The 25559-nt window shown below is 46.0% G+C and overlaps 1 protein-coding gene across 1 annotated transcript in view; it reads left to right on the forward strand.

Annotated features, from left to right (window-relative positions):
- The window catches only part of LOC141147985 (uncharacterized), a 691676-nt gene that overhangs the window by 73364 nt on the left and 592753 nt on the right, over positions 1 to 25559 (forward strand). Inside the window, exon 9 of the mRNA XM_073635140.1 lies at positions 15701 to 16006. Coding sequence (XP_073491241.1) covers positions 15701 to 16006 — 306 coding nt within the window. The remainder of the gene's footprint in view (positions 1 to 15700; positions 16007 to 25559) is intronic.

Below are 25559 nucleotides of genomic sequence, written 5' to 3' on the forward strand. Positions count from 1 at the left end.
TGCAGAATAGAATACAGTAAAAAAGAGCAGAACAATAGAGAGAGAGAATAGAGAGAGAGAGAACAATAAAACAACAACTATTTTTTTTTATTTCATATTTTTTTTTTTTTTTACACTTTTTTTGTAACTAACTTTTATAACGGTAACCGGTTCCAGGTTCGGGTCTCTCAAAATGCGATGGCATCTTGGGAGACCCTGTGAAAGTGTGCCTAGTCTGTGCAATGCTGTACCCTACGCTAATACTCAACTAGTGAATGGTAGCGTTCAAAACATTCACCAATGCAAAGACCAGGATTGTCAGGACAGGAGGGACAATAATAGCGGGTGTCACGCCTATATCCGCGCTTGCTGCAGACACAACATCTTTTTTGGGGGGTTCGCTGGGTAGGGGTACTCGGGAGGACATAAAAATGCCTCTCATGCAGCCGACTGCATTTGGTTGGGGATGTGAATGGGGGAAGTACGGGCGCTGCAGAAGCGGTGGGTTCCCAATTAGGATTGGCGAATGCAGCAGGAAGGGCACTATGGGCACGACGGGCCTGTGTTTGTCTTTTTGGTGGCAGCGGGACACTACTTGTGCTTGCCACCTCACCAGCTTCAACTGCACTTATGGGACTCGCCACGTCACCACATGTTACTGCAGTGCTGGTTTGACTACGACCGGGGTGTACTAGGCCGCTGGCGCTTGCCAGTTCACCAAAACGCTACCAAAAAACTGTTAGCGATCGCAGGGATCAGGCCTGACTCTGCGAACGCTGCAGTTATGCGTTTAGTGTTTTGTAAGTGACAGTGATCGATCGATACTGCACTTGGGTGGGCTGGGCCGGGCCGGGCGGAGAAGCAAAACGCAGGTGCTAGCAGGTATCTGGGCTGATCCCACTAACACTGCGTTTTTGGGAACCCTAAACTGCTGGGGACGCTAGTATAGATCTGATCGGATCAGATATTGATCAGTTCAGATACTATACCACTAAGGGAGGTGTACGGTGCGTGCGTGGGTGTTAGCGGTACTGGCGCTAATCTGACGCTGCCTGGGGCTGGTGCTTGCCAGTTCACCAAAACGCTACAAAAAAAACTGTTAGCGATCGCAGGGATCAGGCCTGACTCTGCGAACGCTGCAGTTATGCGTTTAGTGTTTTGTAAGTGTCAGTGATCGATCGATACTGCACTTGGGTGGGCTGGGCCGGGCCGGGCGGAGGGGCAAAACGCAGGTGCTAGCAGGTATCTGGGCTGATTCCGCTAACACTGCGTTTTTGGGAACCCTAAACTGCTGGGGACGCTAGTATAGATCTGATCGGATCAGATATTGATCCGTTCAGATACTATACCACTAAGGGAGGTGTATGCTGCGTGCGTGGGTGTTAGTGGTACTGGCGCTAACCTGACGCCTGGGGCTGGTGCTTGCCAGTTCACCAAAATGCTACCAAAAAACTGTTAGCGATCGCAGGGATCAGGCCTGACTCTGCGAACGCTGCAGTTATGTGTTTAGTGTTTTGTAAGTGACAATGATCGATCGATACTGCACTTGGGTGGGCTGGGCGGAGGCACAAAACGCAGGTGCTAGCAGGTATCTGGGCTGATCCCGCTAACACTGCGTTTTTGGGAACCCTAAACTGCTGGGGACGCTAGTATAGATCTGATCGGATCAGATATTGATCCGATCAGATACTATACCACTAAGGGAGGCGCATGCTGCGTGCGTGGGTGTTAGCGGTACTGGCGCTGCCTGGGGCGACGCATATCACCGCCGGGCGATCGGGGGGCTAAACCTTTATTCGGTAATAAACGGCGGGTGCCCTGACACTATAAAAAATAAACGAACTAACCAGCGTCAACCGTAACGGTTATACGGTGATCAGTGGTGAAAGGGTTAACTAGGGGGCAATCAAGGGGTTAAAACATTTATTAGGTAGTATATGGGGGTCCCTGACGCTATAAAACGCTGACGGCGAACCTAAATATTTACCTCACTAACTAGCGTCACCAGCGACACTAATACAGCGATCAGAAAAATGATCGCTTAGTGACACAGGTGACAGGGGGTGATCAAGGGGTTAAAACTTTATTAGGGGGGGTTAGGGGGGTACCCTAGACCTAAAGGGGGGTAATACTCACTGTCCCAACACTGTAACTGTCACAAACTGACACTATGCAGTAATCAGAAAAAAAAAAAAAAAAAAAAAAAAAAACTGCTGGTGTCAGTTTGTGACGGGGGGGGGGGGGGGGGGGGGGGGGTGATTGGGGGGGGATCGGGGGGCGATCGGGGGGGGGATCGGGGTGTTTTGTGTGCCTGGCATGTTCTACTGTGTGTGTGTGTGTTGGTGCACTCACATTGATGTCTTCTCTCCTCGGGCCGGAACGGAAATTACCGAGCCGAGGAGAGATGACATCATTTCCTTTGCTGCTGTTTAGCATGCAGCAGCAAAGGAATGATTCGATTGGCCGGCGGCGATCGCGAGGGGGGGGCCACGAACGGATGGTCTCCCCCTCATCACCGATCGCCGCTGGACAAAAGACGACCGCCTCGGGCACCGGGGGGGGGTCCGATCGGACCCCCCCACCCGCGGAAGGCAAATCACGTACCCTGTACGTGATTTTGCCTGTCCGTGCCACTTTGCCGACGTACATCGGCGTGAGGCGGTCGTCAAGTGGTTAAGCTTTGGTAATAAAACCTGGAAGCTCATTGGTTTTTATGCAGAAGTGAGCCTGATTTTGCACTTTCCAGCCTTAGTAAATAAACCCCATTGTGTACTTAAAAGTGGGGTATGCCTGTATTCTAGAAAGTTTAACAATCAGCAGATAAAGATACTCCAAACACCTGGTGTTAGCACTTCAATCATCCCGGTACCATGGTTGTTATGGTGTCAGGAATGATTGAAGTGCATTATTTCTATTATTACATTGTAATATAAAATGAAATCATTCAACTCACCATAATGCCGAATCAGTGGGATCCCTGAGCATTTAACCTGCCGTCCATCCTTGCATCAGGTGTCCCAGCAGAGTCCGTCCTTGCATCAGGTGCCCCCAGCGGAGCCCCCCTTACATCAGATGTCCCCAGCGGAGCCCCCCTTACATCAGGTGTCCCCAGCGGAGCCCCCCCTTACATCAGGTGTCCCCAGCGGAGCCCCCCCTTACATCAGGTGTCCCCAGCGGTGCCCCCCCTTACATCAGGTGTCCCCAGCGGTGCCCCCTTACATCAGGTGTCCCCAGCGGAGCCCCCCCTTACATCAGATGTCCCCAGCCCTTTTTTTCATTTTTTTTCCTTTTTCCCCTTTGTTTCTGCCATTTCTGCCTTTTTCCAGTTCTCTCCTTTCTATTGCTGTTTTCTTGTAATTTTTTCATCTATTTTATCTGCTCTAATTATCTCCTCTTTTGCTCTCTTGTCTCTGCCTTATTCATGTATGACTTTTCTATTGCTTCGCTCGCTTTTCCTGAGCCTCGCTCCTACACGCTGACACTTTCTTTTCTGTTCCTCCAGCGCGCTCCCCGTGGCTTGCCTCCCGTTGGAAAATGCATCCGACGAACTGCGCATGTGCAGTCTGACGTCACGCCAGCTGATTGGGAAATCAGCTGGAGTGACGTAACGTAGGAGGCATTGTCTGACGGGAGGCACTCATCGACGTTACACCAGCTCCGCCTCTTGTTCTTTGGGAAAATGGCAGCCAGCGGAGACAATGGGAAAAAAAGAATTTCCCGGGACATTTACTGGGAAATGCTAAAATCGTGAAAAAGGTCCAAATCCCGTTAATGTCCCGGGAAATTCGGGACACTTGGTAAGTATACTACAGTGCAGTATCCAGCAGGAAGAGGTAAGGTAAAGCACTGCCGATTTTTAAAAGGCTATCTGTATGTACGTGTGTGTGTGCGTGTGTGTGCATATGTTTATATGTGTGTGCATTTATATATATATATATATATATATATATATGTGTGTGTTTACATGTATGTATGCATGTTTAATGCTGACCCCCTATATGTGTGCAATCAGAACTGATTTTTTTTCTTGCTTGTTCATAGTACTACATACCTCCCAACCGTCCCGGATTGCCTGTGAAAGTCCCGCTGTGGGAGGTCTGTCCCGCGTCCCAGGCACCTTCATTCCGGAACAATACAATGTCCCGGAATTGCCCCATTGGCCATTCTGATGCCCCCTAATAATTGCCGGTGCACTGCCGCTGTCCCTCACTGCCCGTTGTACCAGTTCTGGCCAAGGCCACTTCATTTCACCCCCAGACGCTGCCTGGCTCACTGCCAAAACAACTGGTTGCTAGGCATGGCCTGCCTGGTGTCTAACAACCAGTGACCTCACAACGAGGAGGAGAGTGGAGCCCCAGCATTCAGTGCGAGCCGGAGGAGGAACCCTCCTTGCGCCTAAGCTCCGCCCCTGACTCCGGGTCTTCCCTGAAGGCTGTTCCTGCGCTGGAAGAAAGGTAGGAGAAATGCTCCCTGCACTGCCCTGACTCTGATTATGCTCATGGTCACTCTCCATACACTGCCCCCCTCCAGTCATGCTGTACAGTCCCCCCATACTGCCCTCCACTACCCCCCATTATACTGCCCTCCACTACCACCCCATTATATTGCCCTCCACTACCACCCCTCCCATCATACTGCCACAATCCCATCATACTGCCCTCTACTGCCACCCCTCCTATTATACTGCCATCCACTAACCCCCCCATTACACTGTCCTCCACTACCACCCCTCCTATCATACTGCCCCAATCCCATCATACTGCCCCCCCTCCTATTATACTGCCCTCCACTGCCACACCTCCTATTATACTGCCCTCCAATAACCCCCCATTATACTGTCCTCCACTGCCAACCCCTCCCATCATACTGCCCCAACCCCATCATACTGCCCCCCCTCCTATTATACTGCCCTCCACTGCCACCCCTCCTATTATGTCACAAAGGGGTGTGGGGGAAGGGTTGGGGGGAATGGGAAAGCGCGAGTTTTCACCTGTATCTGGTCATGTATAAAAATGACCGATACTTTACCCTGTACCAATTAAGGTACTGTTGCTGTAACCATATACATGTATAGACACCAAAAAGGGAAAGGAGGGGGAAAAGGGTATGGTAAACCAGCCCGTTTAGAGACGGGCCCTGAAAGGGGTTACTTAATGCAACAGAATCATCAGGGATACAATGAATCTATAAAAAGCATTACAGTTTATTTAATTATAAAACATAAGGTGCACATTATTAATAGTATTGCAAAAATTATGGCCAGTAGCTACAAATCTTGTGGACATAGGCAAACAAACAAGACTTACATATAACAATAATCCTGCTAGCCTAATCCGAGCAATTGTCTCAGTCCTTCTTGACTCTTAGCCAATTGGACATAATGGGGCCATACAAAAAACTAATGATGCTAGGTGGGGCTAAGGTTCAAATTTGGAGGAGGTCAGGGAAGGGCTGAGACAATTGGAGAATAGAGAGAATTGAGGGAAAAAGTGCTGGTGCCGTCCTACTTCCTAAATCCCAAATTTAGTAGTGCCGTTGTATAAAGACCCAAATCATTAAGGCAATATAAATTGAGGCTGCCGACAGTCCCCCACACAGAATGTGTATTTGATGATTTTCTGGAAATTTTAATCAGATGATGGTAATAGGGCAGTACTGAGGTAGTAGGATCTATAATTATTCCAGTGTCCAGATAAAGAGTTAACAGTCCTAGTATTGAACGGCCATTCAGAACTAAAAAGTGGGATTCCAACCAGGGGTCTGGTGACCTGACACTCGACACTCCTATTAAACTGCCATCCACTAACCCTTCCATTACACTGTCCTCCACTGCCAACCCCTCCCATAATACTGCCCCAATCCCGTCATACTGCCCCCCCCTCCTATTATACTGACCTCCACTGCCACCCCTCCTATTAAACTGCCATCCACTAACCCCCCCATTACACTGTCCTCCACTACCACCCCTCCCATCATATTGCCCCAATCCCATCATACTGCCCCCCCCTCCTATTATACTGCCCTCCACTGCCACCCCTCCTATTATACTTCCCTCCAATAACCCCCCCATTATACTGCCCTCCACTGCCAACCCCTCCCATCATACTGCCCCCCCTCCAATTATACTGCCCTTCGCTAACCCCCCATCATACTGCCCTCCACCAACCCCCCCATTATACTGCCCTTCACTGCCGCCCCTCCCATCATACTGCCCCCTCCCATTATACTGCTCTCCACTGCCACCCCTCCTATTATACTGCCCTCCACTGCCACCCTCCTATCATACTGCCCTCCAGTAACCCCCCCCATTATACTGCCCTCCATTGCCACACCTCCCATCATACTGCCCCCTCCAATTATACTGCCCTCCACTGCCACCCCTTCCCATTATACTGCCCTCCACTGCCACCACTCCTATTATACTGCCCTCCACTAACCCCCCATTATACTGCCCTCCACTGCCAACCCCTCCCATCATACTGCCCCCTTCCAATTATACTGCCCTCCACTGCCACTCCTCCTACTATACTGCCCTCCACTAACCCCCCCATCATACTGCCCTCCACTAACCCCCTCATTATACTGCCCTCCACTGCCACCCCCTACCATCATACTGCCCCCTCCCATTATACTGCCCTCCACTTCCACCCCTTCTATTACACCGCCCTCCATTGCCACCCCTTCTATTATACTGACCTCCACTAACCCCCCCATATTACTGCCCTCCACTGCCTCCCCTCCCATTATACTGCCCTCCACTGCCACTTCTCCTATTATACTGCCCTCCACTAACCCCCCCATTATACTGCCCTCCACTGCCACCCCTCCTATTATACCGCCCTCCACTAACCCCCCCATTATATTGCCCTCCACTGCCACCCCCTCCCATCATACTGCCAACTCCCATTATACTGCCCTCCACTGCCACCCCTCCTATTATACTGCCCTCCACTGCCACCCCTCTTATTATACTGCTCTCCACTGCCACCCCTCTTATTATACTGCTCTCCACTGCCACCCCTCCTATTATACTGCCCTCCACTACCAGCCCTCCTATTATACTGCCTTCCACTACCACCCCATTATACTGCCCTTCACTACCACTCCCTCCCATCATACTGCCCCCTCCCATTATACTGCCCTCCACTGCCACCCCTCCTATTATACTGCCCTCCACTAACCCCCCATTGTACTGCCCTCCACTACCACCCTCTCCCATCATACTGCCCCCTCCCATTAATACTGCCCTCCACTGCCCCCTCCCATTATACTGCCCTCCTCTGCCACCCCTCCTATTATACTGCCCTCTACTAACCCCCTCCCATTATACTGCCCTTCACTACCACCCTTCCCATCATACTGCCCTCCACTACCACGGCTCCCATTATACTGCCCTCCACTACCACCCCTCCCATCATGCTGCTCTCCCTTCCATCATACTGCCCTCCACTACCACCCCTCCCATCATACTGCCCTCCACTAACCCCCTCCCATTATACTGCCCTCCACTACCATCCCTCCCATTATACTGCCCTCCACTACCACCCCTCCCATCATACTGCCCTCCACTACCACTCCTTCCTTCATACTGCCCTCCACTAACCCCCCTCCCATCATACTGCCCTCCACTACTGCCTCCTCATATCATACTGCCCTCCACCTCATCATACTGCCTTCCACTGCCACCCCTCCCATCATACTGCCCCACCCCTCCTATTATACTGACCTCCACTGCCACCCCTCCTATTAAACTGCCATCCACTAACCCCCCCATTACACTGTCCTCCACTACCTCCCCTCCCATCATATTGCCCCAATCCCATCATACTGCCCCCCCTCCTATTATACTGCCCTCCACTGCCACCCCTCCTATTATACTTCCCTCCAATAACCCCCCCATTACACTGTCCTCCACTGCCAATCCCTCCCATAATACTGCCCCAATCCCGTCATACTGCCCCCCCCTCCTATTATACTGACCTCCACTGCCACCCCTCCTATTAAACTGCCATCCACTAACCCCCCATTACACTGTCCTCCACTACCACCCCTCCCATCATATTGCCCCAATCCCATCATACTGCCCCCCCTCCTATTATACTGCCCTCCACTGCCACCCCTCCTATTATACTTCCCTCCAAAAACCCCCCATTATACTGCCCTCCACTGCCAACCCCTCCCATCATACTGCCCCCCCTCCAATTATACTGCCCTTCCCTAACCCCCCATTATACTGCCCTTCACTGCCGCCCCTCCCATCATACTGCCCCCTCCCATTATACTGCCCTCCACTTCCACCCCTTCTATTACACCGCCCTGCACTGCCACCCTCCTATTATACTGACCTCCACTAACCCCCCCATAATACTGCCCTCCACTGCCTCCCCTCCCATTATACTGCCCTCCACTGCCACTTCTCCTATTATACTGCCCTCCACTAACCCCCCCATTATACTGCCCTCCACTGCCACCCCTCCTATTATACTGCCCTCCACTAACCCCCCCCCATTATATTGCCCTCCACTGCCACCCCTCCCATCATACTACCAACTCCCATTATACTGCCCTCCACTGCCACCCCTCCTATTATACTGCCCTCCACTGCCACCCCTCTTATTATACTGCTCTCCACTGCCACCCCTCTTATTATACTGCTCTCCACTGCCACCCCTCCTATTATACTGCCCTCCACTACCAGCCCTCCTATTATACTGCCCTCCACTACCACCCCATTATACTGCCCTTCACTACCACTCCCTCCCATCATACTGCCCCCTCCCATTATACTGCCCTCCACTGCCACCCCTTCCTATTATACTGCCCTCCACTGCCACCACTCCTATTATACTGCCCTCCACTAACCCCCCCATTATACTGCCCTTCACTACCACTCCCTCCCATCATACTGCCCCCTCCCATTATACTGCCCTCCACTGCCACCCCTCCCATCATACTGCCCCCTCCCATTAATACTGCCCTCCACTGCCCCCTCCCATTATACTGCCCTCCTCTGCCACCCCTCCTATTATACTGCCCTCCACTAACCCCCTCCCATTATACTGCCCTTCACTAACCCCTCCATTGTACTGCCCTCCACTACCACCCCCTCCCATCATACTGCCCCCTCCCATTAATACTGCCCTCCACTGCCCCCTCCCATTATACTGCCCTCCTCTGCCACCCCTCCTATTATACTGCCCTCCACTAACCCCCTCCCATTATACTGCCCTTCACTACCACCCCTCCCATCATACTGCCCTCCACTACCACCGCTCCCATTATACTGCCCTCCACTACCACCTCTCCCATCATACTGCCCTCCACTACCACCCCTCCCATCATGCTGCTCTCCCTCCCATCATACTGCCCTCCACTACCACCCCTCCCATCATACTGCCCTCCACTAACCCCCTCCCATTATACTGCCCTCCACTACCATCCCTCCCATTATACTGCCCTCCACTACCACCCCTCCCATCATACTGCCCTCCACTACCACCCCTTCCTTCATACTGCCCTCCACTGCCATCCCTCCCATCATACTGTCCTCCACTAACCCCCCTCCCATCATACTGCCCTCCACTACTGCCTCCTCATATCATACTGCCCTCCACCTCATCACACTGCCCTCCACTGCCTCCCCTCCCATCATACTGCCTTCCACTGCCTCCCCTCCCATCATACTGCCTTCCACTGCCACCCCTCCCATCATACTGCCCTCCACCCCATCATACTGCCCTCCACTGCCACCCCTCCCATCATACTGCCCTCCACTGGCACCCCCTCCCATCATACTGCCCTCCACTGCCACCCCTCCCATCATACTGCCCTCCTCTGCCACCAACTCCCATCAAAAACTGTAAAAAAAAAACTGCACTATCAACACACACTAGTGCTGTGGTTCCTGTGGTGCTGGCAGGAACCACAGGCCTGAATAAATTTGCCTAAAACTGAATTCTAACACTAAAGCACTAGTGTGTGTTGATAGTGCCTTAAAAATCCGACCCCCAGGGCTTCCTCTTTATTTCAATTTACTTGGGATGTGGCACACTTTATAAATCTTTCATATCAGAAAAACAATTCTTGTGAAAGTATAACTGACATCAGCAGAGAGGCAGCAGGAGTGTGTGATCAGCGTCTGTTGATCACGATATTGAAAGCCTTGCTTCTGGTGTGAGTTCTTGGAGAAGCTGATTGAGGGAGAATACTATCTGGATATTGCTGCTTTTTAATCTATGAGGGGAACCAGAAATCTCTTGCAGTCATCTGGTAAGCAGATAACCTTATCACGTGGTGCCGTGTGCTCTTCTATACATGCACTATAGCTGGTGATTGGATTACTCCTTCTTTTCAGTGTATATTATTGCATTGATTACTGTATTAGTGTCACTGGTGAAGTCAGCGGCAGCTAGTCAGTTCCTCCCCCAGCATCACTTAGCATCAGATTGCCCACCGCACTATCACAGTTCCATTATAAGTTGCTGATCATCACTATTAGTAGTGTAAAAAAAAAATTCCATGCAAACCAATAAACACTAATTGAGAATTTTTTTTCACCAAAGACATGCAGCAGAATACATTTTGACAATAATTTATGAAGAAATTAGATTTTTTTTATTGGATATGTTTTATAGCAGAAAGTATAAAATATATATATTTTTTTTCCCAAAATGTTTGGTCTTTTTTCGTTTATATCGCAAAAATGAAAAACACAGTGGCGATCAAAGATCACCAAAAGGAAAGCTCTATTTGTGTGAAAAAAATTATATATATTTTGTTTGTGTACATTGTTGCATACCCACACAATTGCCAGTTAAAGTTGCAAAGGGCTAAATAGCAAAATATGGCCTGGTCATGAAGGGGGTGAAACCTTTTGGAGCTGACATGGTTAATTTGATATCTCCACTGTAAATAAACACTTGTATAACCGAAAAAAATAAATTCCCATAAAAAAAAAAAAAAATGAAGTAATCAAAATGTGAACCTCTAAAACCCAGCTGCTTGTGGTATGCCAAATGTGTCAGAAATTTTGAAATATTTTCTACAACACTTAGAAAAAAAAAAAACATGAAGACTTTATTAATTGCACCTTTCCCCAAAACATAGATATGCATCATTATGGAGATGGAGGGTAAAACAAATGTTTAATGCCTGAACACAATTTTTGCTACTTTGACATGCGTTAGTAAAACTGAATCTCATTGCAACTACTTTGTGTATCCAGGCAGCTTATACCTTGTTTTTTTCAGGGCAAATTAAGCTTTCCTTTGGTGGTAAATGGTAATAGATATCTCCTGATTTTTATTTTTTTATTGTCAAAGGAAAACCGACGCAAAATATTACAAAAAATAAATAAATAAATTTAGCTGTATACTTCTTGCTGATACCATAACTTACTAACAAAGAACAACCCCAAATAAATGCTCCTGATGATTGCAGCAATATCACATATGTGTATATTATTTGTTGTGTGTACTCATTGTAGGGCCACACTGACACTGACTGATACTAATTTAAAAACCCTTTCCAAAATATACCGACCTTTAGACCTAGATCAAGTCTTGAACTAGCTTTTTTTTTTTTACATTCTTTTGTTTGTCTTTCTCTCCTGGCAAGGAGAGGAAGATACAATGCATTGTTCTCTCCATTCAGAGGAGAAAAAAAGCACATAGGCAGGCTGCACAGTGACTGATCACTGTACTAATCAATAGGAGGCTATCACAGTGATCAGGTGATTGAGGAACCGGGAGTCCTGGTTCCCCATCATTAGTACAAGACTTAAAGCTCTCGGTAAGAGCAGCGTGCTCCCAGCACAAACACAGGTATACATATATGCAGCCTCACGGAAGACAACCCACTTCAGTGAGGCCACATATGTGTACAGGTGGCGGAGAGGGGTTAAACTGTACAATAATAAGTATACTTTATTCAATCACAAAAAGATATATCCCTAGGAGCACATATCCCATACATTGATTAAAAAAACATTTAAAACCAAACCATATGTAGTACCAAACACCCATCTACAAATAAGCCACAGCTTCTGGGAGAGGGTAAAAAAAATGAGCAAATATAGGTATCACCAAAAAAAATAATAGGGACAGAGCACTCATATTAGCAAAGCGTGTTTATGTCATGTATGTATTCCCTACATAGCTCTAGATCTAATTGATAAACTGTTATGGGAAATAAGCTGATACCTACTCAAGTACCTATAAACATGTCAGGAACCATGAAACAGACAGAGACAGAAAATGCAGTAAAAATCACAGCTTTTAATAAAATGGTAAAAATGGTACAACTGGTAAATGTAGTCAAAGCATAGCCAGGGTTCGGTAGCCAAATCGGGTAGTCAGTACAAGCCAGGAAATCAGGAAGCCTGAGATCAACGTAGTCAAAGGCAGCAGACAGGATCAGGAACCAGAAGGGATGTCAGCCAGGCAAGCCTTCAACAGGAACACAGCAGAGAGTCTCTAGATATTTTGACCAAGGCAAAGGCATTGAAGAAATGAACCAGGCAGTTTAAATAGCCAGAAGGGGCTGGCTGTGGGCTTGACCGACGAGCAGGAGATGATCAACAGGTGAGCCACTGTGGAACGATGAGTATTGGCATTTAACCAGCAGCTGAGCAACCTGAGCACAGAGAAGGAAGGACTGAGAGACCAGCCCTGACAAAACAAAAATAAGGCAGTGTGGCTGGTGGAGAGCTTCTCCACGCATTTTGCAGTTCCAGATCTTTCTTTAGGAGAGGCTGATGCCACATTGATAGAACTAATAGGGCTTGATGTTTCGATTCCTACTGTAAGTTGGTACTCTTGATGTTGGGATTGGAGTGGTAAAAAAGGGGGGAAGGTAGGTTCATCATTGGAGACATCAAGTGGGCCCTCCTCTTTAATGTTTCAGTGATGAACTCACTACACCTCCAGACGGCTCAAACATGATAACTGGTGTCCCAGGTACACCACACTCAGTTCTTTACTTTTTAATCCAAATTCAATTGCTGCCTTTTTTTTCTTCAGAAGAATTAGGATTGTAGATGCTGCATTCCACTTATACAGGGAAAATCTTGTACTTCCTGACATTCTGAGCAGCTTGGCCTTTTTTTCCTTGTAAGCTCTTCAACACCATCTTTCCACGGTAATATCAGGTCCACGACATATTCCAGCTTTGTTGTTGTGGACCACAGGACCATGTCTGGCTTCAATGTTGAAGGAACAAAATGTCTGAGAGAAACACGTTTTTTTTCAAGTCCACATCCATTTGCCATCCATTTTGCCAGCGGAAGCTGATGCTGATATTTTTTCTAGTCCCACTGATATGACAAAGGCACTGAAGAGGGACTGAAATGATAAAGGCTGTGTCTGAAAACAAAACCTGATGGATATATGAGCTATGCACTTTAAATAGTGATGGTTTAACCACTTCAGCCCCGGAAGGATTTACCCACTTCCTGACCAGGCCATTTTTTTGCGATACGGCACTGCGTCACTTTAACTGAAAATTGCCAGGTCGTGCGATGCTGTATTCAATAAAAAATTGATGTCCCTTTTACCCACAAATAGAGCTTTCTTTTGGTGTAGTTGATCACCTCTGTGGTTTTTATTTTTTGCGCTATAAACAAAAAAAGATTGACAAATTTCAAAGAAAAACACCATTTTTTACTTTCTGCTATAAAACATTTCTAAAAAAAATTAAAAAAAAAACAAAATTTATTCATCAGTTTAGGCCAATATGTATTCTGCTACATATTTTTGGTAAAAAAATCGCAATAAGCGTATATTGATAGGTTCGCGTCTTCAAAATAGGGGATAGATTTATGTCATATTTATTATTATTTTTTTTTACTAGTAATGGCGGCGATCAGTGATTTTTAGCATGACTGCAGCATTGCGGCAGACAGATTGGACACCTGACATTTTTGACACTTTTTTGGGAACCAGTGACATTATTACAGTGATCAGTGCTAAAAATATGCACTGGTATTGTACTAATGACACTGGCAGGGAAGGGGTTATCATCAGGGGCAATCAAGAGGTTAAATGTGATCCCTGCGGGTGTTTTCTAACTGTATGGGGGACTGAGTGACTGGGCAAACACAGATCCATCTTCCTGCTTAGCAGAAAGACAGGATCTGTGTGATCTCCCCTGTCAGAACAGAGATCTACCTTGTTTACACAGGCAGATCCTCGTTCTGTCACTGCGGGGAAGGATTGAGTGTGGCCGGCAGACATCGAGTTCGCCGAACCTGCTGATTGGCTCCCTTGCTGGCCCACAGAAGCGAGTTCCTGAGCCGATGTGCACCTACGGCGATTTGCAGGATCGCGCCACCTTGCCGCAGTGTAATAACTGCGGCTGGTCGGCAAGCGGTTAAACATTAATATTGATTTGAATTGCTTTTTATCTAATTATTAATTTGTGTTCTACCAGTTTTATGAGGTAATTTTTTAGGGGGATATAAAATAAACACAATTATATAGAATATGTATTCTAGTTTTTAGACAACAATGGAGCATTGGTCATTATTTTATATATTTTTTATATTTTTTGCTATATTTCTATTATTCCACAAGATACATATATTTTATCACCGGGATAAAAGCGATATTAGAGTACAGTAGGTATTTACTTTGACTTATACATGCTTAAGCACCATTACGTTTCTTAGCTGGCAAATATTAATGAGTTTTTGAAAATATAGTGGTTTTTATATATGGTTATTGGCATATTAATAATGCTCCATTGGTGTTAAGATGGCCATTGGCCAATAATGATTTGGGTACAGTGGGTGGTTCCATTGTTTAGTTGTTGGCTGTTGGAAGGTGATGGATGTGACTTCCTGCTGCTGAGGATGTTGCACATCTATGAATAAACGTGTAAACACACAGGGTGGGACTGTCAATTCTGCTTTTGTTGGAAACGCACACTGTGGAACCAGCGGCACTTCCAGCGGCCTTTATGGAAGAGTGGCAAGAAGAAAGTCATTGTTGAGAGAAAGCCATAAGAAGTCCTGTTTGCTGTTTGCGAGAAGCCATGTGGGGGACACAGCAAACATGTGGAAGAAGGTGTTCTGGTCAGATGAGACCAAAATTTAACTTTTTGACCTAAAAGCAAAACGCTATGTGTGGCGGAAAACTAACACTGCACATCACCCTGTACATCCCCACTGTGAAACATGGTGGTGGCAGCATCATGTTGTGGGAATGCATTTATTCAGCAGGTACAGGGAAGCTGGTCAGAGTTGACGGGAAGATGGATGGAGCCAAATACAGGGCAATCTTAGAAGAAAACCTGTTGGAGTCTGCAAAAGACTTAAAACTGGGGCAGGGTTCACCTTCCAGCAGGACGACAACCCTAAAAATGCAGCGAGAGCTACAATGGAATGGTATTATTACATCAGCAGGCACATTTTGACTTTCTTGTTTTCACAAGAGGTCAAATCAATCTGGTGAGTGCAGAGAGTTTGCTTTGGACACGGTGGAGTGTAGCACATATTTGTGTTACTAAAGTACATCGGTATTTTAAAACACACTATGTTTTTTAGGACTTTTATTGGCTGTCATTTACATTTTTTAAATTAAGTGCGAGTGCTAGTTTTGATATATTGTATTTGTCCAATTTCTGACACTTTGGTGTTTATTACAGCAGCTATACACGTTTTTCATATTATTGTTTTCACATGGGGTGTGGTTGTTTATAGTTAATTAAATTTTTCTCTTTACAGCTAAGCCCGAAATCCAGCAGTCCATACAACTACCCATTAATGACTCAGGTGATATAGTGGCATCTTTCAGCCTTTCCAGCTTTTTCCCAAAAGGTATAAATGTCACTTGGCTATATGGACCAACCCAAGAGAAGAAGCAATCAATGGAGGCAATCAGTGATAATCCAGATGGCACATTTACTGTCACCACTCAGTGTACAATCCCTGGAAATCTTTGTGAGAACCCACAATTCAGAGTCAGAGTGACATGGGACCATCCATCCATGAGGAGTCCAGAATACAGAGAGATATCTCTACAAGATCCAGGTGAGGAAAGAAATACATACACATATATACAGTATACTGTATATATACAGTGCCTTGAAAAAGTATTCATACCCCTTGACATTTTCTACATTTTGTCATGGTAAAACCAAAAACGTAAATGTATTTTATTGGGATTTTGTGTGATAGAACAACATAAAGTGGCACATAATTGTGAAGTGGAAGAAAAATGATAAATGGTTTTCACATTTTTTTACAAATAAATATGTGAAAAGTGTGGCGTGCATTTTTATTCAGCCCCCTTTACTCTGATACCCCTAACTAAAATCTAGTGGAACAAATTGCCTTCAGAATTCACCTAATTAGTAAATAGAGTCCACCTGTGTGTAATTTAATCTCAGTATAAATACAGGTGTTCTGTGAAGCCCTTATAGGTTTGTTAGAGAACCTTCATGAACAAACAGCATTATGAAGGCCAAGGAACACACCAGACAGGCCAGGGATAAAGTTGTGGAGAAGTTTAAAGCAGGGTTAGGTTATAAACAAATATCCCAAGCTTTGAACATCTCATGGAGCACTGTTCAATCTATCATCCGAAAATGGAAAGAGTATGGCACAACTGCAAACCTACCAAGACATGGCCGTCCACCTAAACTGAGAGGCCGGGCAAGGAGAGCTTTAATCAGAGAAGCAGCCAAGAGGCCCATGGTAACTCTAGAGGAGCTGCAGAGATCCACAGCTCAGGTGGGAGAATCTGTTCACAGGACAACTATTAGTCCTGCACTCCACAAATCTGGCCTTTATGGAAGAGTGGCAAGAAGAAAGCCATTGTTGAGAGAAAGCCATAAGAAGTCCTGTTTGCTGTTTGCGAGAAGCCATGTGGGTGACACAGCAAACATGGAAGAAGATCCAATCTGACAGACTTTGAGTTATTTTACAAAGAAGAATGGGCAAAAATGTCACTCTCTAGCTGTGCAAAGCTGGTAGAGACATCCCCAAAAAGACTATTTATTCTTGCACCTGTTTTTCCCTAGAGAGGAACTATTTTCAGTTCAATGGATCATCCTTCAGACAAATATCTGGCACAGCTATGGGTGCTCACTTTGCACCGTGCTATGCCAATCTGTTTATAGGGTTCTGGGAGAAACAAAACATCTGGTCCAAGAACCCCTTTGTTAGGCATCTAGTATATTATGGGCGCTATATTGACGACGTGCTCATTATTTGGGATTGCCCCCTTGGAGCAGTTGCTAGTTTTGTTTCCCATTGTAATTCCAACACATATGGGATTACATAGTTACATAGTAGGCGAGGTTGAAAAAAGACACAAGTCCATCAAGTCCAACCTATGTGTGTGATTTTATGTCAGTATTACATTGTATATCCCTGTATGTTGTGGTCATTCAGGGGCCTATATATCAGTTTTTTTAAATTATCAATGGTCCCCGCTGAACCACTGTCTGTGGAAGAGAGTTCCACATCCTAACCGCTCTTACAGTTAAGAAGCCTCTACGCAGTTTAAGGTTATACCGCTTTTCTTCTAATTTTAGTGAATGACCGCGTGTCTTATTAAATTCCCTTTCACGGAATAGCTTTATCCCTATTGTGGGGTCACCAGTACGGTATTTGTACATTGAAATCATATCCCCTCTCAAGCGTCTCTTCTCCAGAGAGAATAAGTTCAGTGCTCATAATCTTTCCTCATAACTAAGGTCCGCCAGTCCCTTTATCAGTTTTGTTGCCCTTCTTTGGACTCTCTCCAGTTCCAACACATCCTTCCAGAGGACTGGTGCCCAAAACTGGACAGCATACTCCAGGTGTGGCCGGACCAGAGTCTTGTAGAGTGGGAGAATTAATGTTTTATCTCTGGAGTGGAGGGCCACCCTGAAAAAAAAAATTTCACCAAAAATCCTAAAAAAATTAAAAAAAAATACATTTGAAAAAAAAATGTTTTTAAACTTACCTGTTGCAGTTCAGGTAAGTTTAAAAACATTCAGGTAATCTGCCACTTCCTATTCTGCGATGTGTTCTTCTCCTAGCTGAGCAGCCCCGTTGCCTTCTGGGAACTGTGTGTGTTCCCAGAAAACCATGGGGCCATTCACAGATCGCCGCGCCGCTGGCGCGTGCGCAGTAGGAAACTGGCAGTGAAGCCACAAGGCTCCACTGCCTGTTTCCCTTACCTAGGATGGCGGTGCCGGGACCCGAGAGCCGACGGACGGGTCGGCCTCGGGCGGCCAACATCACGAGCACCCAGGACAGGTAAGTCTACTTATTTAAAGTCAGCAGCTACAGTGTTTATAGCTACTGACTTCAAAACATTTTTTTAGCTGTCCGGAATCCCGCTTAAATTCCCTTTTTAATGCATGCCAATATTTTGTTTGCTTTGCTTGCAGCAGCTTGGCATTGCATGCCATTGCTGAGCCTGTCATCTACTAGGACCCCCAGGTCCTTTTCCATCCTAGAATCCCCCAGAGGATCTCCGCCTAGTGAGTAGATTGCATTCATATTTTTCCCACCCAAATGCATGATTTAACATTATTCTACATTAAATCTTATTTGCCATGTAATTGCCCACCCCATTAATTTGTTCAGATCTTCTTGCAAAGTTTCCACATCCTGCGGAGAAGCTATTGCCCTGCTTAACTTAGTATCGTTCGCAAATACAGAGATTTAGCTGTTTATCCCATCCTCCAGGTCGTTTATGAATAAATTAAATAGGATTGGTCCCAGGACAGAACCCTGGGGGACCCCACTTTCCACCCCGGACCATTCAGAGTACGCCCCATTTATCACCACCTTCTGTAGCCAGTTTTCCTTGTCAAAAGAAGTTTATTGAGTATACAATGTTATAAAGATACATAAAGTAAGTTTACAAGGATCTATAAAGTAAGCTCATTGTTTTACAGTAGGGTTTATATAGGTAAATATCATGAAATTTCAAATATTAAACATTGGGTTCACGTAAACCTAAATTAAAGATATATATCATTTCCTTAGTTACTTTTTTAGGTATTTAAATGATTTATACCTACTATACATATTGTTTACAAGTAGAGTGTATATAGGTCAAATAAATTCTGATAATGAGCTTTAATCGTAAGGTGGAGAAAAGGAAAGAGAAAGAAGAAAAAGGGTTGAAAGGTAGAGGTATAGTCCACAAGGTTGTCCCGCTTGTCAGTTTATTATTCTTTTTAGTTCTCTTTGAAGCCTTAGAATGGGTGTCTCTGTAAGTCATTTAATCTGTTACCATGGCAACAGGACAGAGTCATTGAAGTTTGACAGGAACTGTTGTTTTATCCAAGGATGCCAAAGTTTTTCAAACTTTGGAATTTGATTTTGATCGATGGCTACCATCTTAGCATGGGACATTGTATTATTCATTCTGTGAATTGTTTCTGCTAGTACCAATGTAGGAGATTTCCATGCCTTGGCCACTGTTTGTTTTGCAGCCGTTATTAGTTGGATCATAAGTTTGAATTGAGAGAGTGTTAACCATTCCGGTTTTAGATTAAGTAAAGTTAAATATGGATCTGGTTGTATTATTTTTTTAAATATTTTAGATGCAATCACGAAGACTTCCTTCCAGAAGGTTTGGATTACTGGGCACGTCCACCATATGTGTAAATATGTGCCTATTTCTGGGCATCCTCGAAAACAAAGAGCTGAGGTATTAGGTGAATATTTTGCCACTCTAGCGGGTACAAGGTACCAGCGAGTTAGGACTTTATAATTTGTCTCCAGTGCTAAGATGTTGGGTGAAGATGACTTAGATGTGAGCCATATGTTAGACCAGTCCGTGTCTTCTAAAGTTCGTCCCAGGTCCTCCTCCCACCTCTGAACGTAAGAGGGTCTATTAAGATTTGCTACTCCATATAATTGATTATAAAGTGATGAAATTGTACCTTTAGCAAATGGATCTTTTGTACAGATTGATTCAAAAATGGATAATTGGGATAATGGTGTATCCCCCTTTAGGAATGGTGTATAGAAATTTTTGATTTGGAGATATCTAAATATCTCAGAGCTTGGAAGATCATATTTTTCTCTAAGCGATGGGAATGAAAGGAATGATTTAGATGCTATGAAGTCATTTAGTGTCTGAATGCCTGATGTTGTCCAAGCTTTAAAAGAATTTGGGTAGATCCATGCCGGATAAAAGGCCGGATTTCTGATAAAAGAAAGGAGAGGATTGTGTGGAGATTGTAACTGATATTTGGTTTTTAGTTTATCCCAGAGAGATAAGAAGTGTTTAATTATGGGATTATGAAATTTAAAGCGGTCTTTAGGATCAAGCCATAATAAATTTGATATTAATAGAGGGTCATTTTCTGAAGCCTCTATAAATACCCATAATGGGATTTCCTGTTTTGCATGGTATTTGGACAGACTGTCCAAATGTGCTGCTCTGTAGTAGTTAGTAAAATTAGGGTATCCCAGGCCTCCTTTATTTTTGGGAAGATGTAGTGTGTGTATAGGTATACGTGGTTTAGAAGAGCCCCATATAAACGAAGTTGCTCTTTTTTGTACTGTTCTCAAAAAATAGGAAGGAATTGGAATAGGGAGGACTCTGAATAGATAAAGCAATTTGGGTAGAATAGTCATTTTGATTGCATTAATCTTCCCTATCCAGGATAAAGGAAGTTGCGACCATTGTTTTATTAGATTTGTGATCTGTCTTAATACAGGAGGATAATTGGTTGAGAATAAGTCAGAATGAGTTGCTGTTAAATGAATTCCAAGATATGGGATTGATTTTTCTGCCCATGTGAATGGCAGTGCAGCCCTAGCCGGGATCAATTCCATGTTTGTGAGTGAAATATTAAGCACTAGGCATTTCTTAGGATTAATCATAAGGCCGGATAGGGCTGCAAATCCATCAAGAGCTGGTATTAAGTTAGGACCAGAGACCTGTGGTGATGATAGAAAAATTAATATATCGTCTGCAAATTGTCACGTACCTGGTAGGTTGTGAGCCTGAAGTGCAGGAAAAGACCTCCCTTACAGCTCCCACTCCCGTTCCCCTGGAATGGAGACAGAGGGCCAGGAGTGAAGAGTGGTATGTGTGCCTGGCAGGATCAACAGTTGCTGAAGGTCCAGTAGTGGTGGCACCCTCTGGAGTCAGTAGCCTGAGGAGTAGACTGAGGACAGAGACTGGAATGCAGGACTGGAACCAGGAACAACAGCAGATAATAGCAGACTGGAAGCTGGACTGGAACAACAGCAGAAGATAGCCTGGAACACTGGACTGGAACACAGCAGAAGGTAGCCTGGAACGCTGGGCTGGAACACAGCAGAAGGTAGCCTGGAACGCTGGGCTGGAACACAGCAGAAGGTAGCCTGGAACGCTGGACTGGAACACAGCAGAAGGTAGCCTGGAACGCTGGGCTGGAACACAGCAGAAGGTAGCCTGGAATGCTGGACTGGAGCCAGGAACAACAGCAGGTAATAGCAGACTGGAAGCTGGACTGGAACCAGGAACAACAGCAGGTAATAGCAGACTGGAAGCTGATGAAACACAGCGGAGGGTCAACAAGCCGGTGGTCAGTAACGTTCGGACAGCAGAGGTACCAGGGGTAATGCAGAGGGATGGTCAGGCAAGCCAAGAGAGTCTGGTGCAGCAGATAGCAGGATCGTCAAACAGGAAGCCGGGTCAGATAACAGGAAACACAGATCAGATCAGGTAACACTCACAGAACACTGTAGAGCAGACAGCAGGGATGGAGTGTGACAGGCAGGTTTAAATAGCCCGCCGGACACCAGCGGGAGTGCGCGTGCCCGTGCGTGACCGCACCCGTGAACGCGCGCGCATGCGCAATGGGACCCGTGGCCGGGTTCCCGTGCGCCCCTGACGCCGGTTACTGGCAGGATCTTCGTGACATTGCCCCCCCCCCAAGGGGCAGCCTCCGGATGCCCCTTTGAAAAAATTTCTCTGGATGAGCTGTTTTAAAGGCTTGTAACAGGTCTTCAGCATGAATATTATCCTCTGGTTCCCAAGAATTCTCCTCTGGGCCAGACCCCTTCCACTTTATTAAGAATTGGTTTTGGTTACCTCTTTTCCTGTGGTCCATGATAGCCTCCACCTCGAATTCCTCTTCCCCATCTACCAGGATTGGATCAGGAGGATCCGTACTTCGACCTGGAAATGGGTTAGTAATAGATGGTTTAAGCAAGGACACGTGAAAAACTGGATGTACCTTTAGTGAATCCGGGAGTTCAAGTTCATATGCAACTTCATTAATTCTCCGTTTAACAGGGAATGGTCCAAGAAATTGGGGACCCAATTTCTTGGAAGGGCAGGCCAACCTGAGGTTTATGGTGGACAACCATACCTGATCCCCAGGTGCAAGTAAGAGCTCACCTCGCCTCTTTTTATCGAAGGTTGCTTTGTTTTACTCCTGGGTTCTGGTCATGGTGTCCTGTAAAACTTGGTTGTTAGAGGTAAAAAAATCCAATTTCTCCTGGACTGCGAGTACTGTGCATTCTGGAGAGAGTTTGGTAAAAATGAGGGGTGGAAACCATAATTCGCAAAAAACGGAGTTTGCTTGATAGCAGAATGAATGGAATTGTTATAGGCGAATTCGGCCAATGGTAAAACAGCAATCCAATTATCTTGGGCAAAGGAAGAAAAACAGCGCAAATATTGTTCAAGGGTCTGGTTTGTTCTTTCTGTTTGCCCATTAGTCTGGGGGTGATAAGCCGAGGAAAATTAGAGTTCAATGTCCAAGGTTTTACACAAAGCCCTCCAGAATCTAGAGGTAAATTGTACCCCCCGATCTGAAACGATGTTAACTGGTACCCCATGGAGCCTGACGACCTCTTTAATGAATGCTTGTGCTGTTTCTGTAGCTGAAGGAGTACCCTTCATTGGAACAAAGTGCGCCATCTTCGACAACCGGTCCACTATGACAAAGATTGAAGTGAAGCCCCCGGCCGGGGGTAGTTCTACAATAAAATCTATTGAGAGCATTTTCCAGGGTCTATCTGGGACAGGCAAGGGTTTTAGTAGACCCCATGCCTTTGTTTTGTGCCCTTTGTTCCTAAGGCAGGTGGTACAGGACTCTACAAACTCCTTACAATCTTTGCGCAGCTGAGGCCACCAGAAGGTGCGCTGAACCAAATCAGTGGTCTTAGCCACACCAAAATGCCCAGCCAGCGCATGATCGTGACAGAGCTCTAGTACTGGAACTCGTAGTGTTTCAGGTATAAAGATCCTATCTCATGCCACAATAACCCATCCTTAACCTGGAGTTCTGTCTTAATGGAAGATTCTATTTCTGCGGAGGCCTGTTTAATCTGGGAAAGCAGGTTTCCCTGAAGTAGAAGAAAGTTCCCTGGAGACAAAATGGTGTCTGGAGGGGAAATCTCTTGAGGTTTGTGGAACATCCTAGATAGGGCGTCAGGTTTGGTATTCTTGGAGCCAGGACGGTAAGTGACATGGAAGGAGAACCTGGAGAAAAAGAGAGCCCACCTGGCCTGACGTGGTTTCAACCTCTTTGCAGACCTCAAATACTCCAGGTTCTTATGATCTGTAAAGATTAGAACTGGATGAGCGGCACCCTCCAACAGATAGCGCCACTCCTCCAATGCTGATTTGATTGCCAACAACTCTCTGTCACCTACATCATAATTTCTCTCTGCCGTGGATAATTTACGAGAAAAGAAAGCCACAGGATGCAGCAGGGCTTTGGTTCCTTGTCTTTGGGATAATACTGCTCCTACAGCAATTTCAGATGCATCCACTTCTAGAATAAATGGCAGAGAGGAATCTGGATGCTTCAGTACAGAGGCGGAGGTAAAAAGGCCCTTGAGAGTCTCAAAAGCCCTTTGAGCCTCGGCCGACCAATGGAAGCGTGTACCCTGTTTGGTAAGCTGTGTGATGGGTGCAATGATAGCTGAGAACCCCTTAATAAATTTGCGGTAAAAATTAGCGAATCCAACGAATCGCTGGATTCCTTTCTTATCAGTCGGGACTGGCCAATCTAGAACACCCGTGACCTTCTGGGGGTCCATTTTAATGCCCTTACTGGAGATGACCAACCCTAAAAATGGAATACTTTCCTGTTCGAATTCACATTTTTCAGCCTTTGCATATAGACCGTGTTGTCGAAGTCGGCCCAATACACTTCTGAAGTGCCTGCGATGGGATTCAAGGGAACAAGAGAAAATCAATATGTCATCTAAATAGACGATGACAAACAGGTCTAGAAAGTCACGTAACACATCATTAATAAAGTATTGAAATGTGGCAGGGGCATTACACAGGCCGAAAGGCATCACGAGGTACTCAAAATGCCCATAACGGGTACGAAAAGCGGTCTTCCATTCGTCTCCATCCCTGATACGAACTAAATTGTAGGCCCCACGGAGATCAAGTTTGGTGAATATGGTAGCCGTCCCCAGTCTCTGAAACAACTCTGGTACTAAGGGGAGAGGGTACCGATTCTTCACAGTAATCTTGTTTAGTTCGCGGTAATCCACACACGGCCTGAGGGTTTTATCTTTTTTCTGCACGAAGAAGATGCCTGCACCTGCGGGGGACGTGGATAGACGAATGAAGCCTCTTTTGAGGTTTTCATCAATGTATTCCTTCAATGCCCCTTGCTCCACCTCAGTCAGGGGAAATATTCTTCCAAAAGGAATTTCAGCACCAGGAAGTAACTCAATGGGACAGTCATAGGCCCGGTGAGGGGGTAACACCTCTGCCCTCTGTTTACTAAATACGTCCAGGAAATCATGATAGGCGGAAGGAATGGATTGAAGCAGGCTAGGATCTGTATCTAGGCATAACAGAGTAGAGTTCTCCTGGATGTTCTGGGTTCTGCAAAACTGTTGGCAGTAAGGAGAGGGAAAGGTCACCTCACCCGTGATCCAATTTATGTCCGGATTATGGGCCTGTAACCATGGCATGCCAAGTATTATGGGGAACAGGGGTGAAGCGATAATGTCTAGGCGCAGCTGTTCCTGATGCCCGTTGGAAACGAAAACGGGTATTGGCATAGTCTCTTGGGTGACAGGTCCAGATTTGATAGCGGTCCCATCAGCTAGATGGATAGAAAGTCTATGGGCTTTAGGTGACAAGGGTATTTGGTGTTGGATGGCAAAATGAGAGTCCATGAAACAGCTGCAAGCTCCTGAATCAATAATGGCAGTGATTTGTAGATCCTTCCCTGGAAGCTGTAGCAGAAGAGGAAGAGCAAGGTGAGTGGTATTTTTTAACCAGAGATGTCACATAGTCAGTAGATAGGGATAAACACTTACGGAGTTTGAGAGGACAGTTCCTGACGTAGTGCCTGGGCTCCCCACAATACAGGCACAAGTTATTTGCACGACGACGTTGTCGTTCCTCTGGGGTGAGTGAAGGTCGCAAGGCACCCAGTTGCATTGGCTCAGGTAAGTTAAGCGTGGAGGTAGGTGGTGTTGATGATGGCTGATGTGGAACCTTAGGGGTAACCCAAGTTGGACGAGAAGACCCCATAGCTCTCTCCGACCTGCGCTCTCGTAGGCGTCGATCGATCTGGATAGCTAGATCGATTAAAGCATTTAAAGTCTGTGGTGTACCCACCCTGGCCAGTTCATCCTTCAGAGGATCAGAAAG

This window comes from Aquarana catesbeiana, linkage group LG06, assembly GCF_042186555.1.
Source record: "Aquarana catesbeiana isolate 2022-GZ linkage group LG06, ASM4218655v1, whole genome shotgun sequence".
NCBI classification, from domain to species: Eukaryota; Metazoa; Chordata; class Amphibia; order Anura; family Ranidae; genus Aquarana; species Aquarana catesbeiana.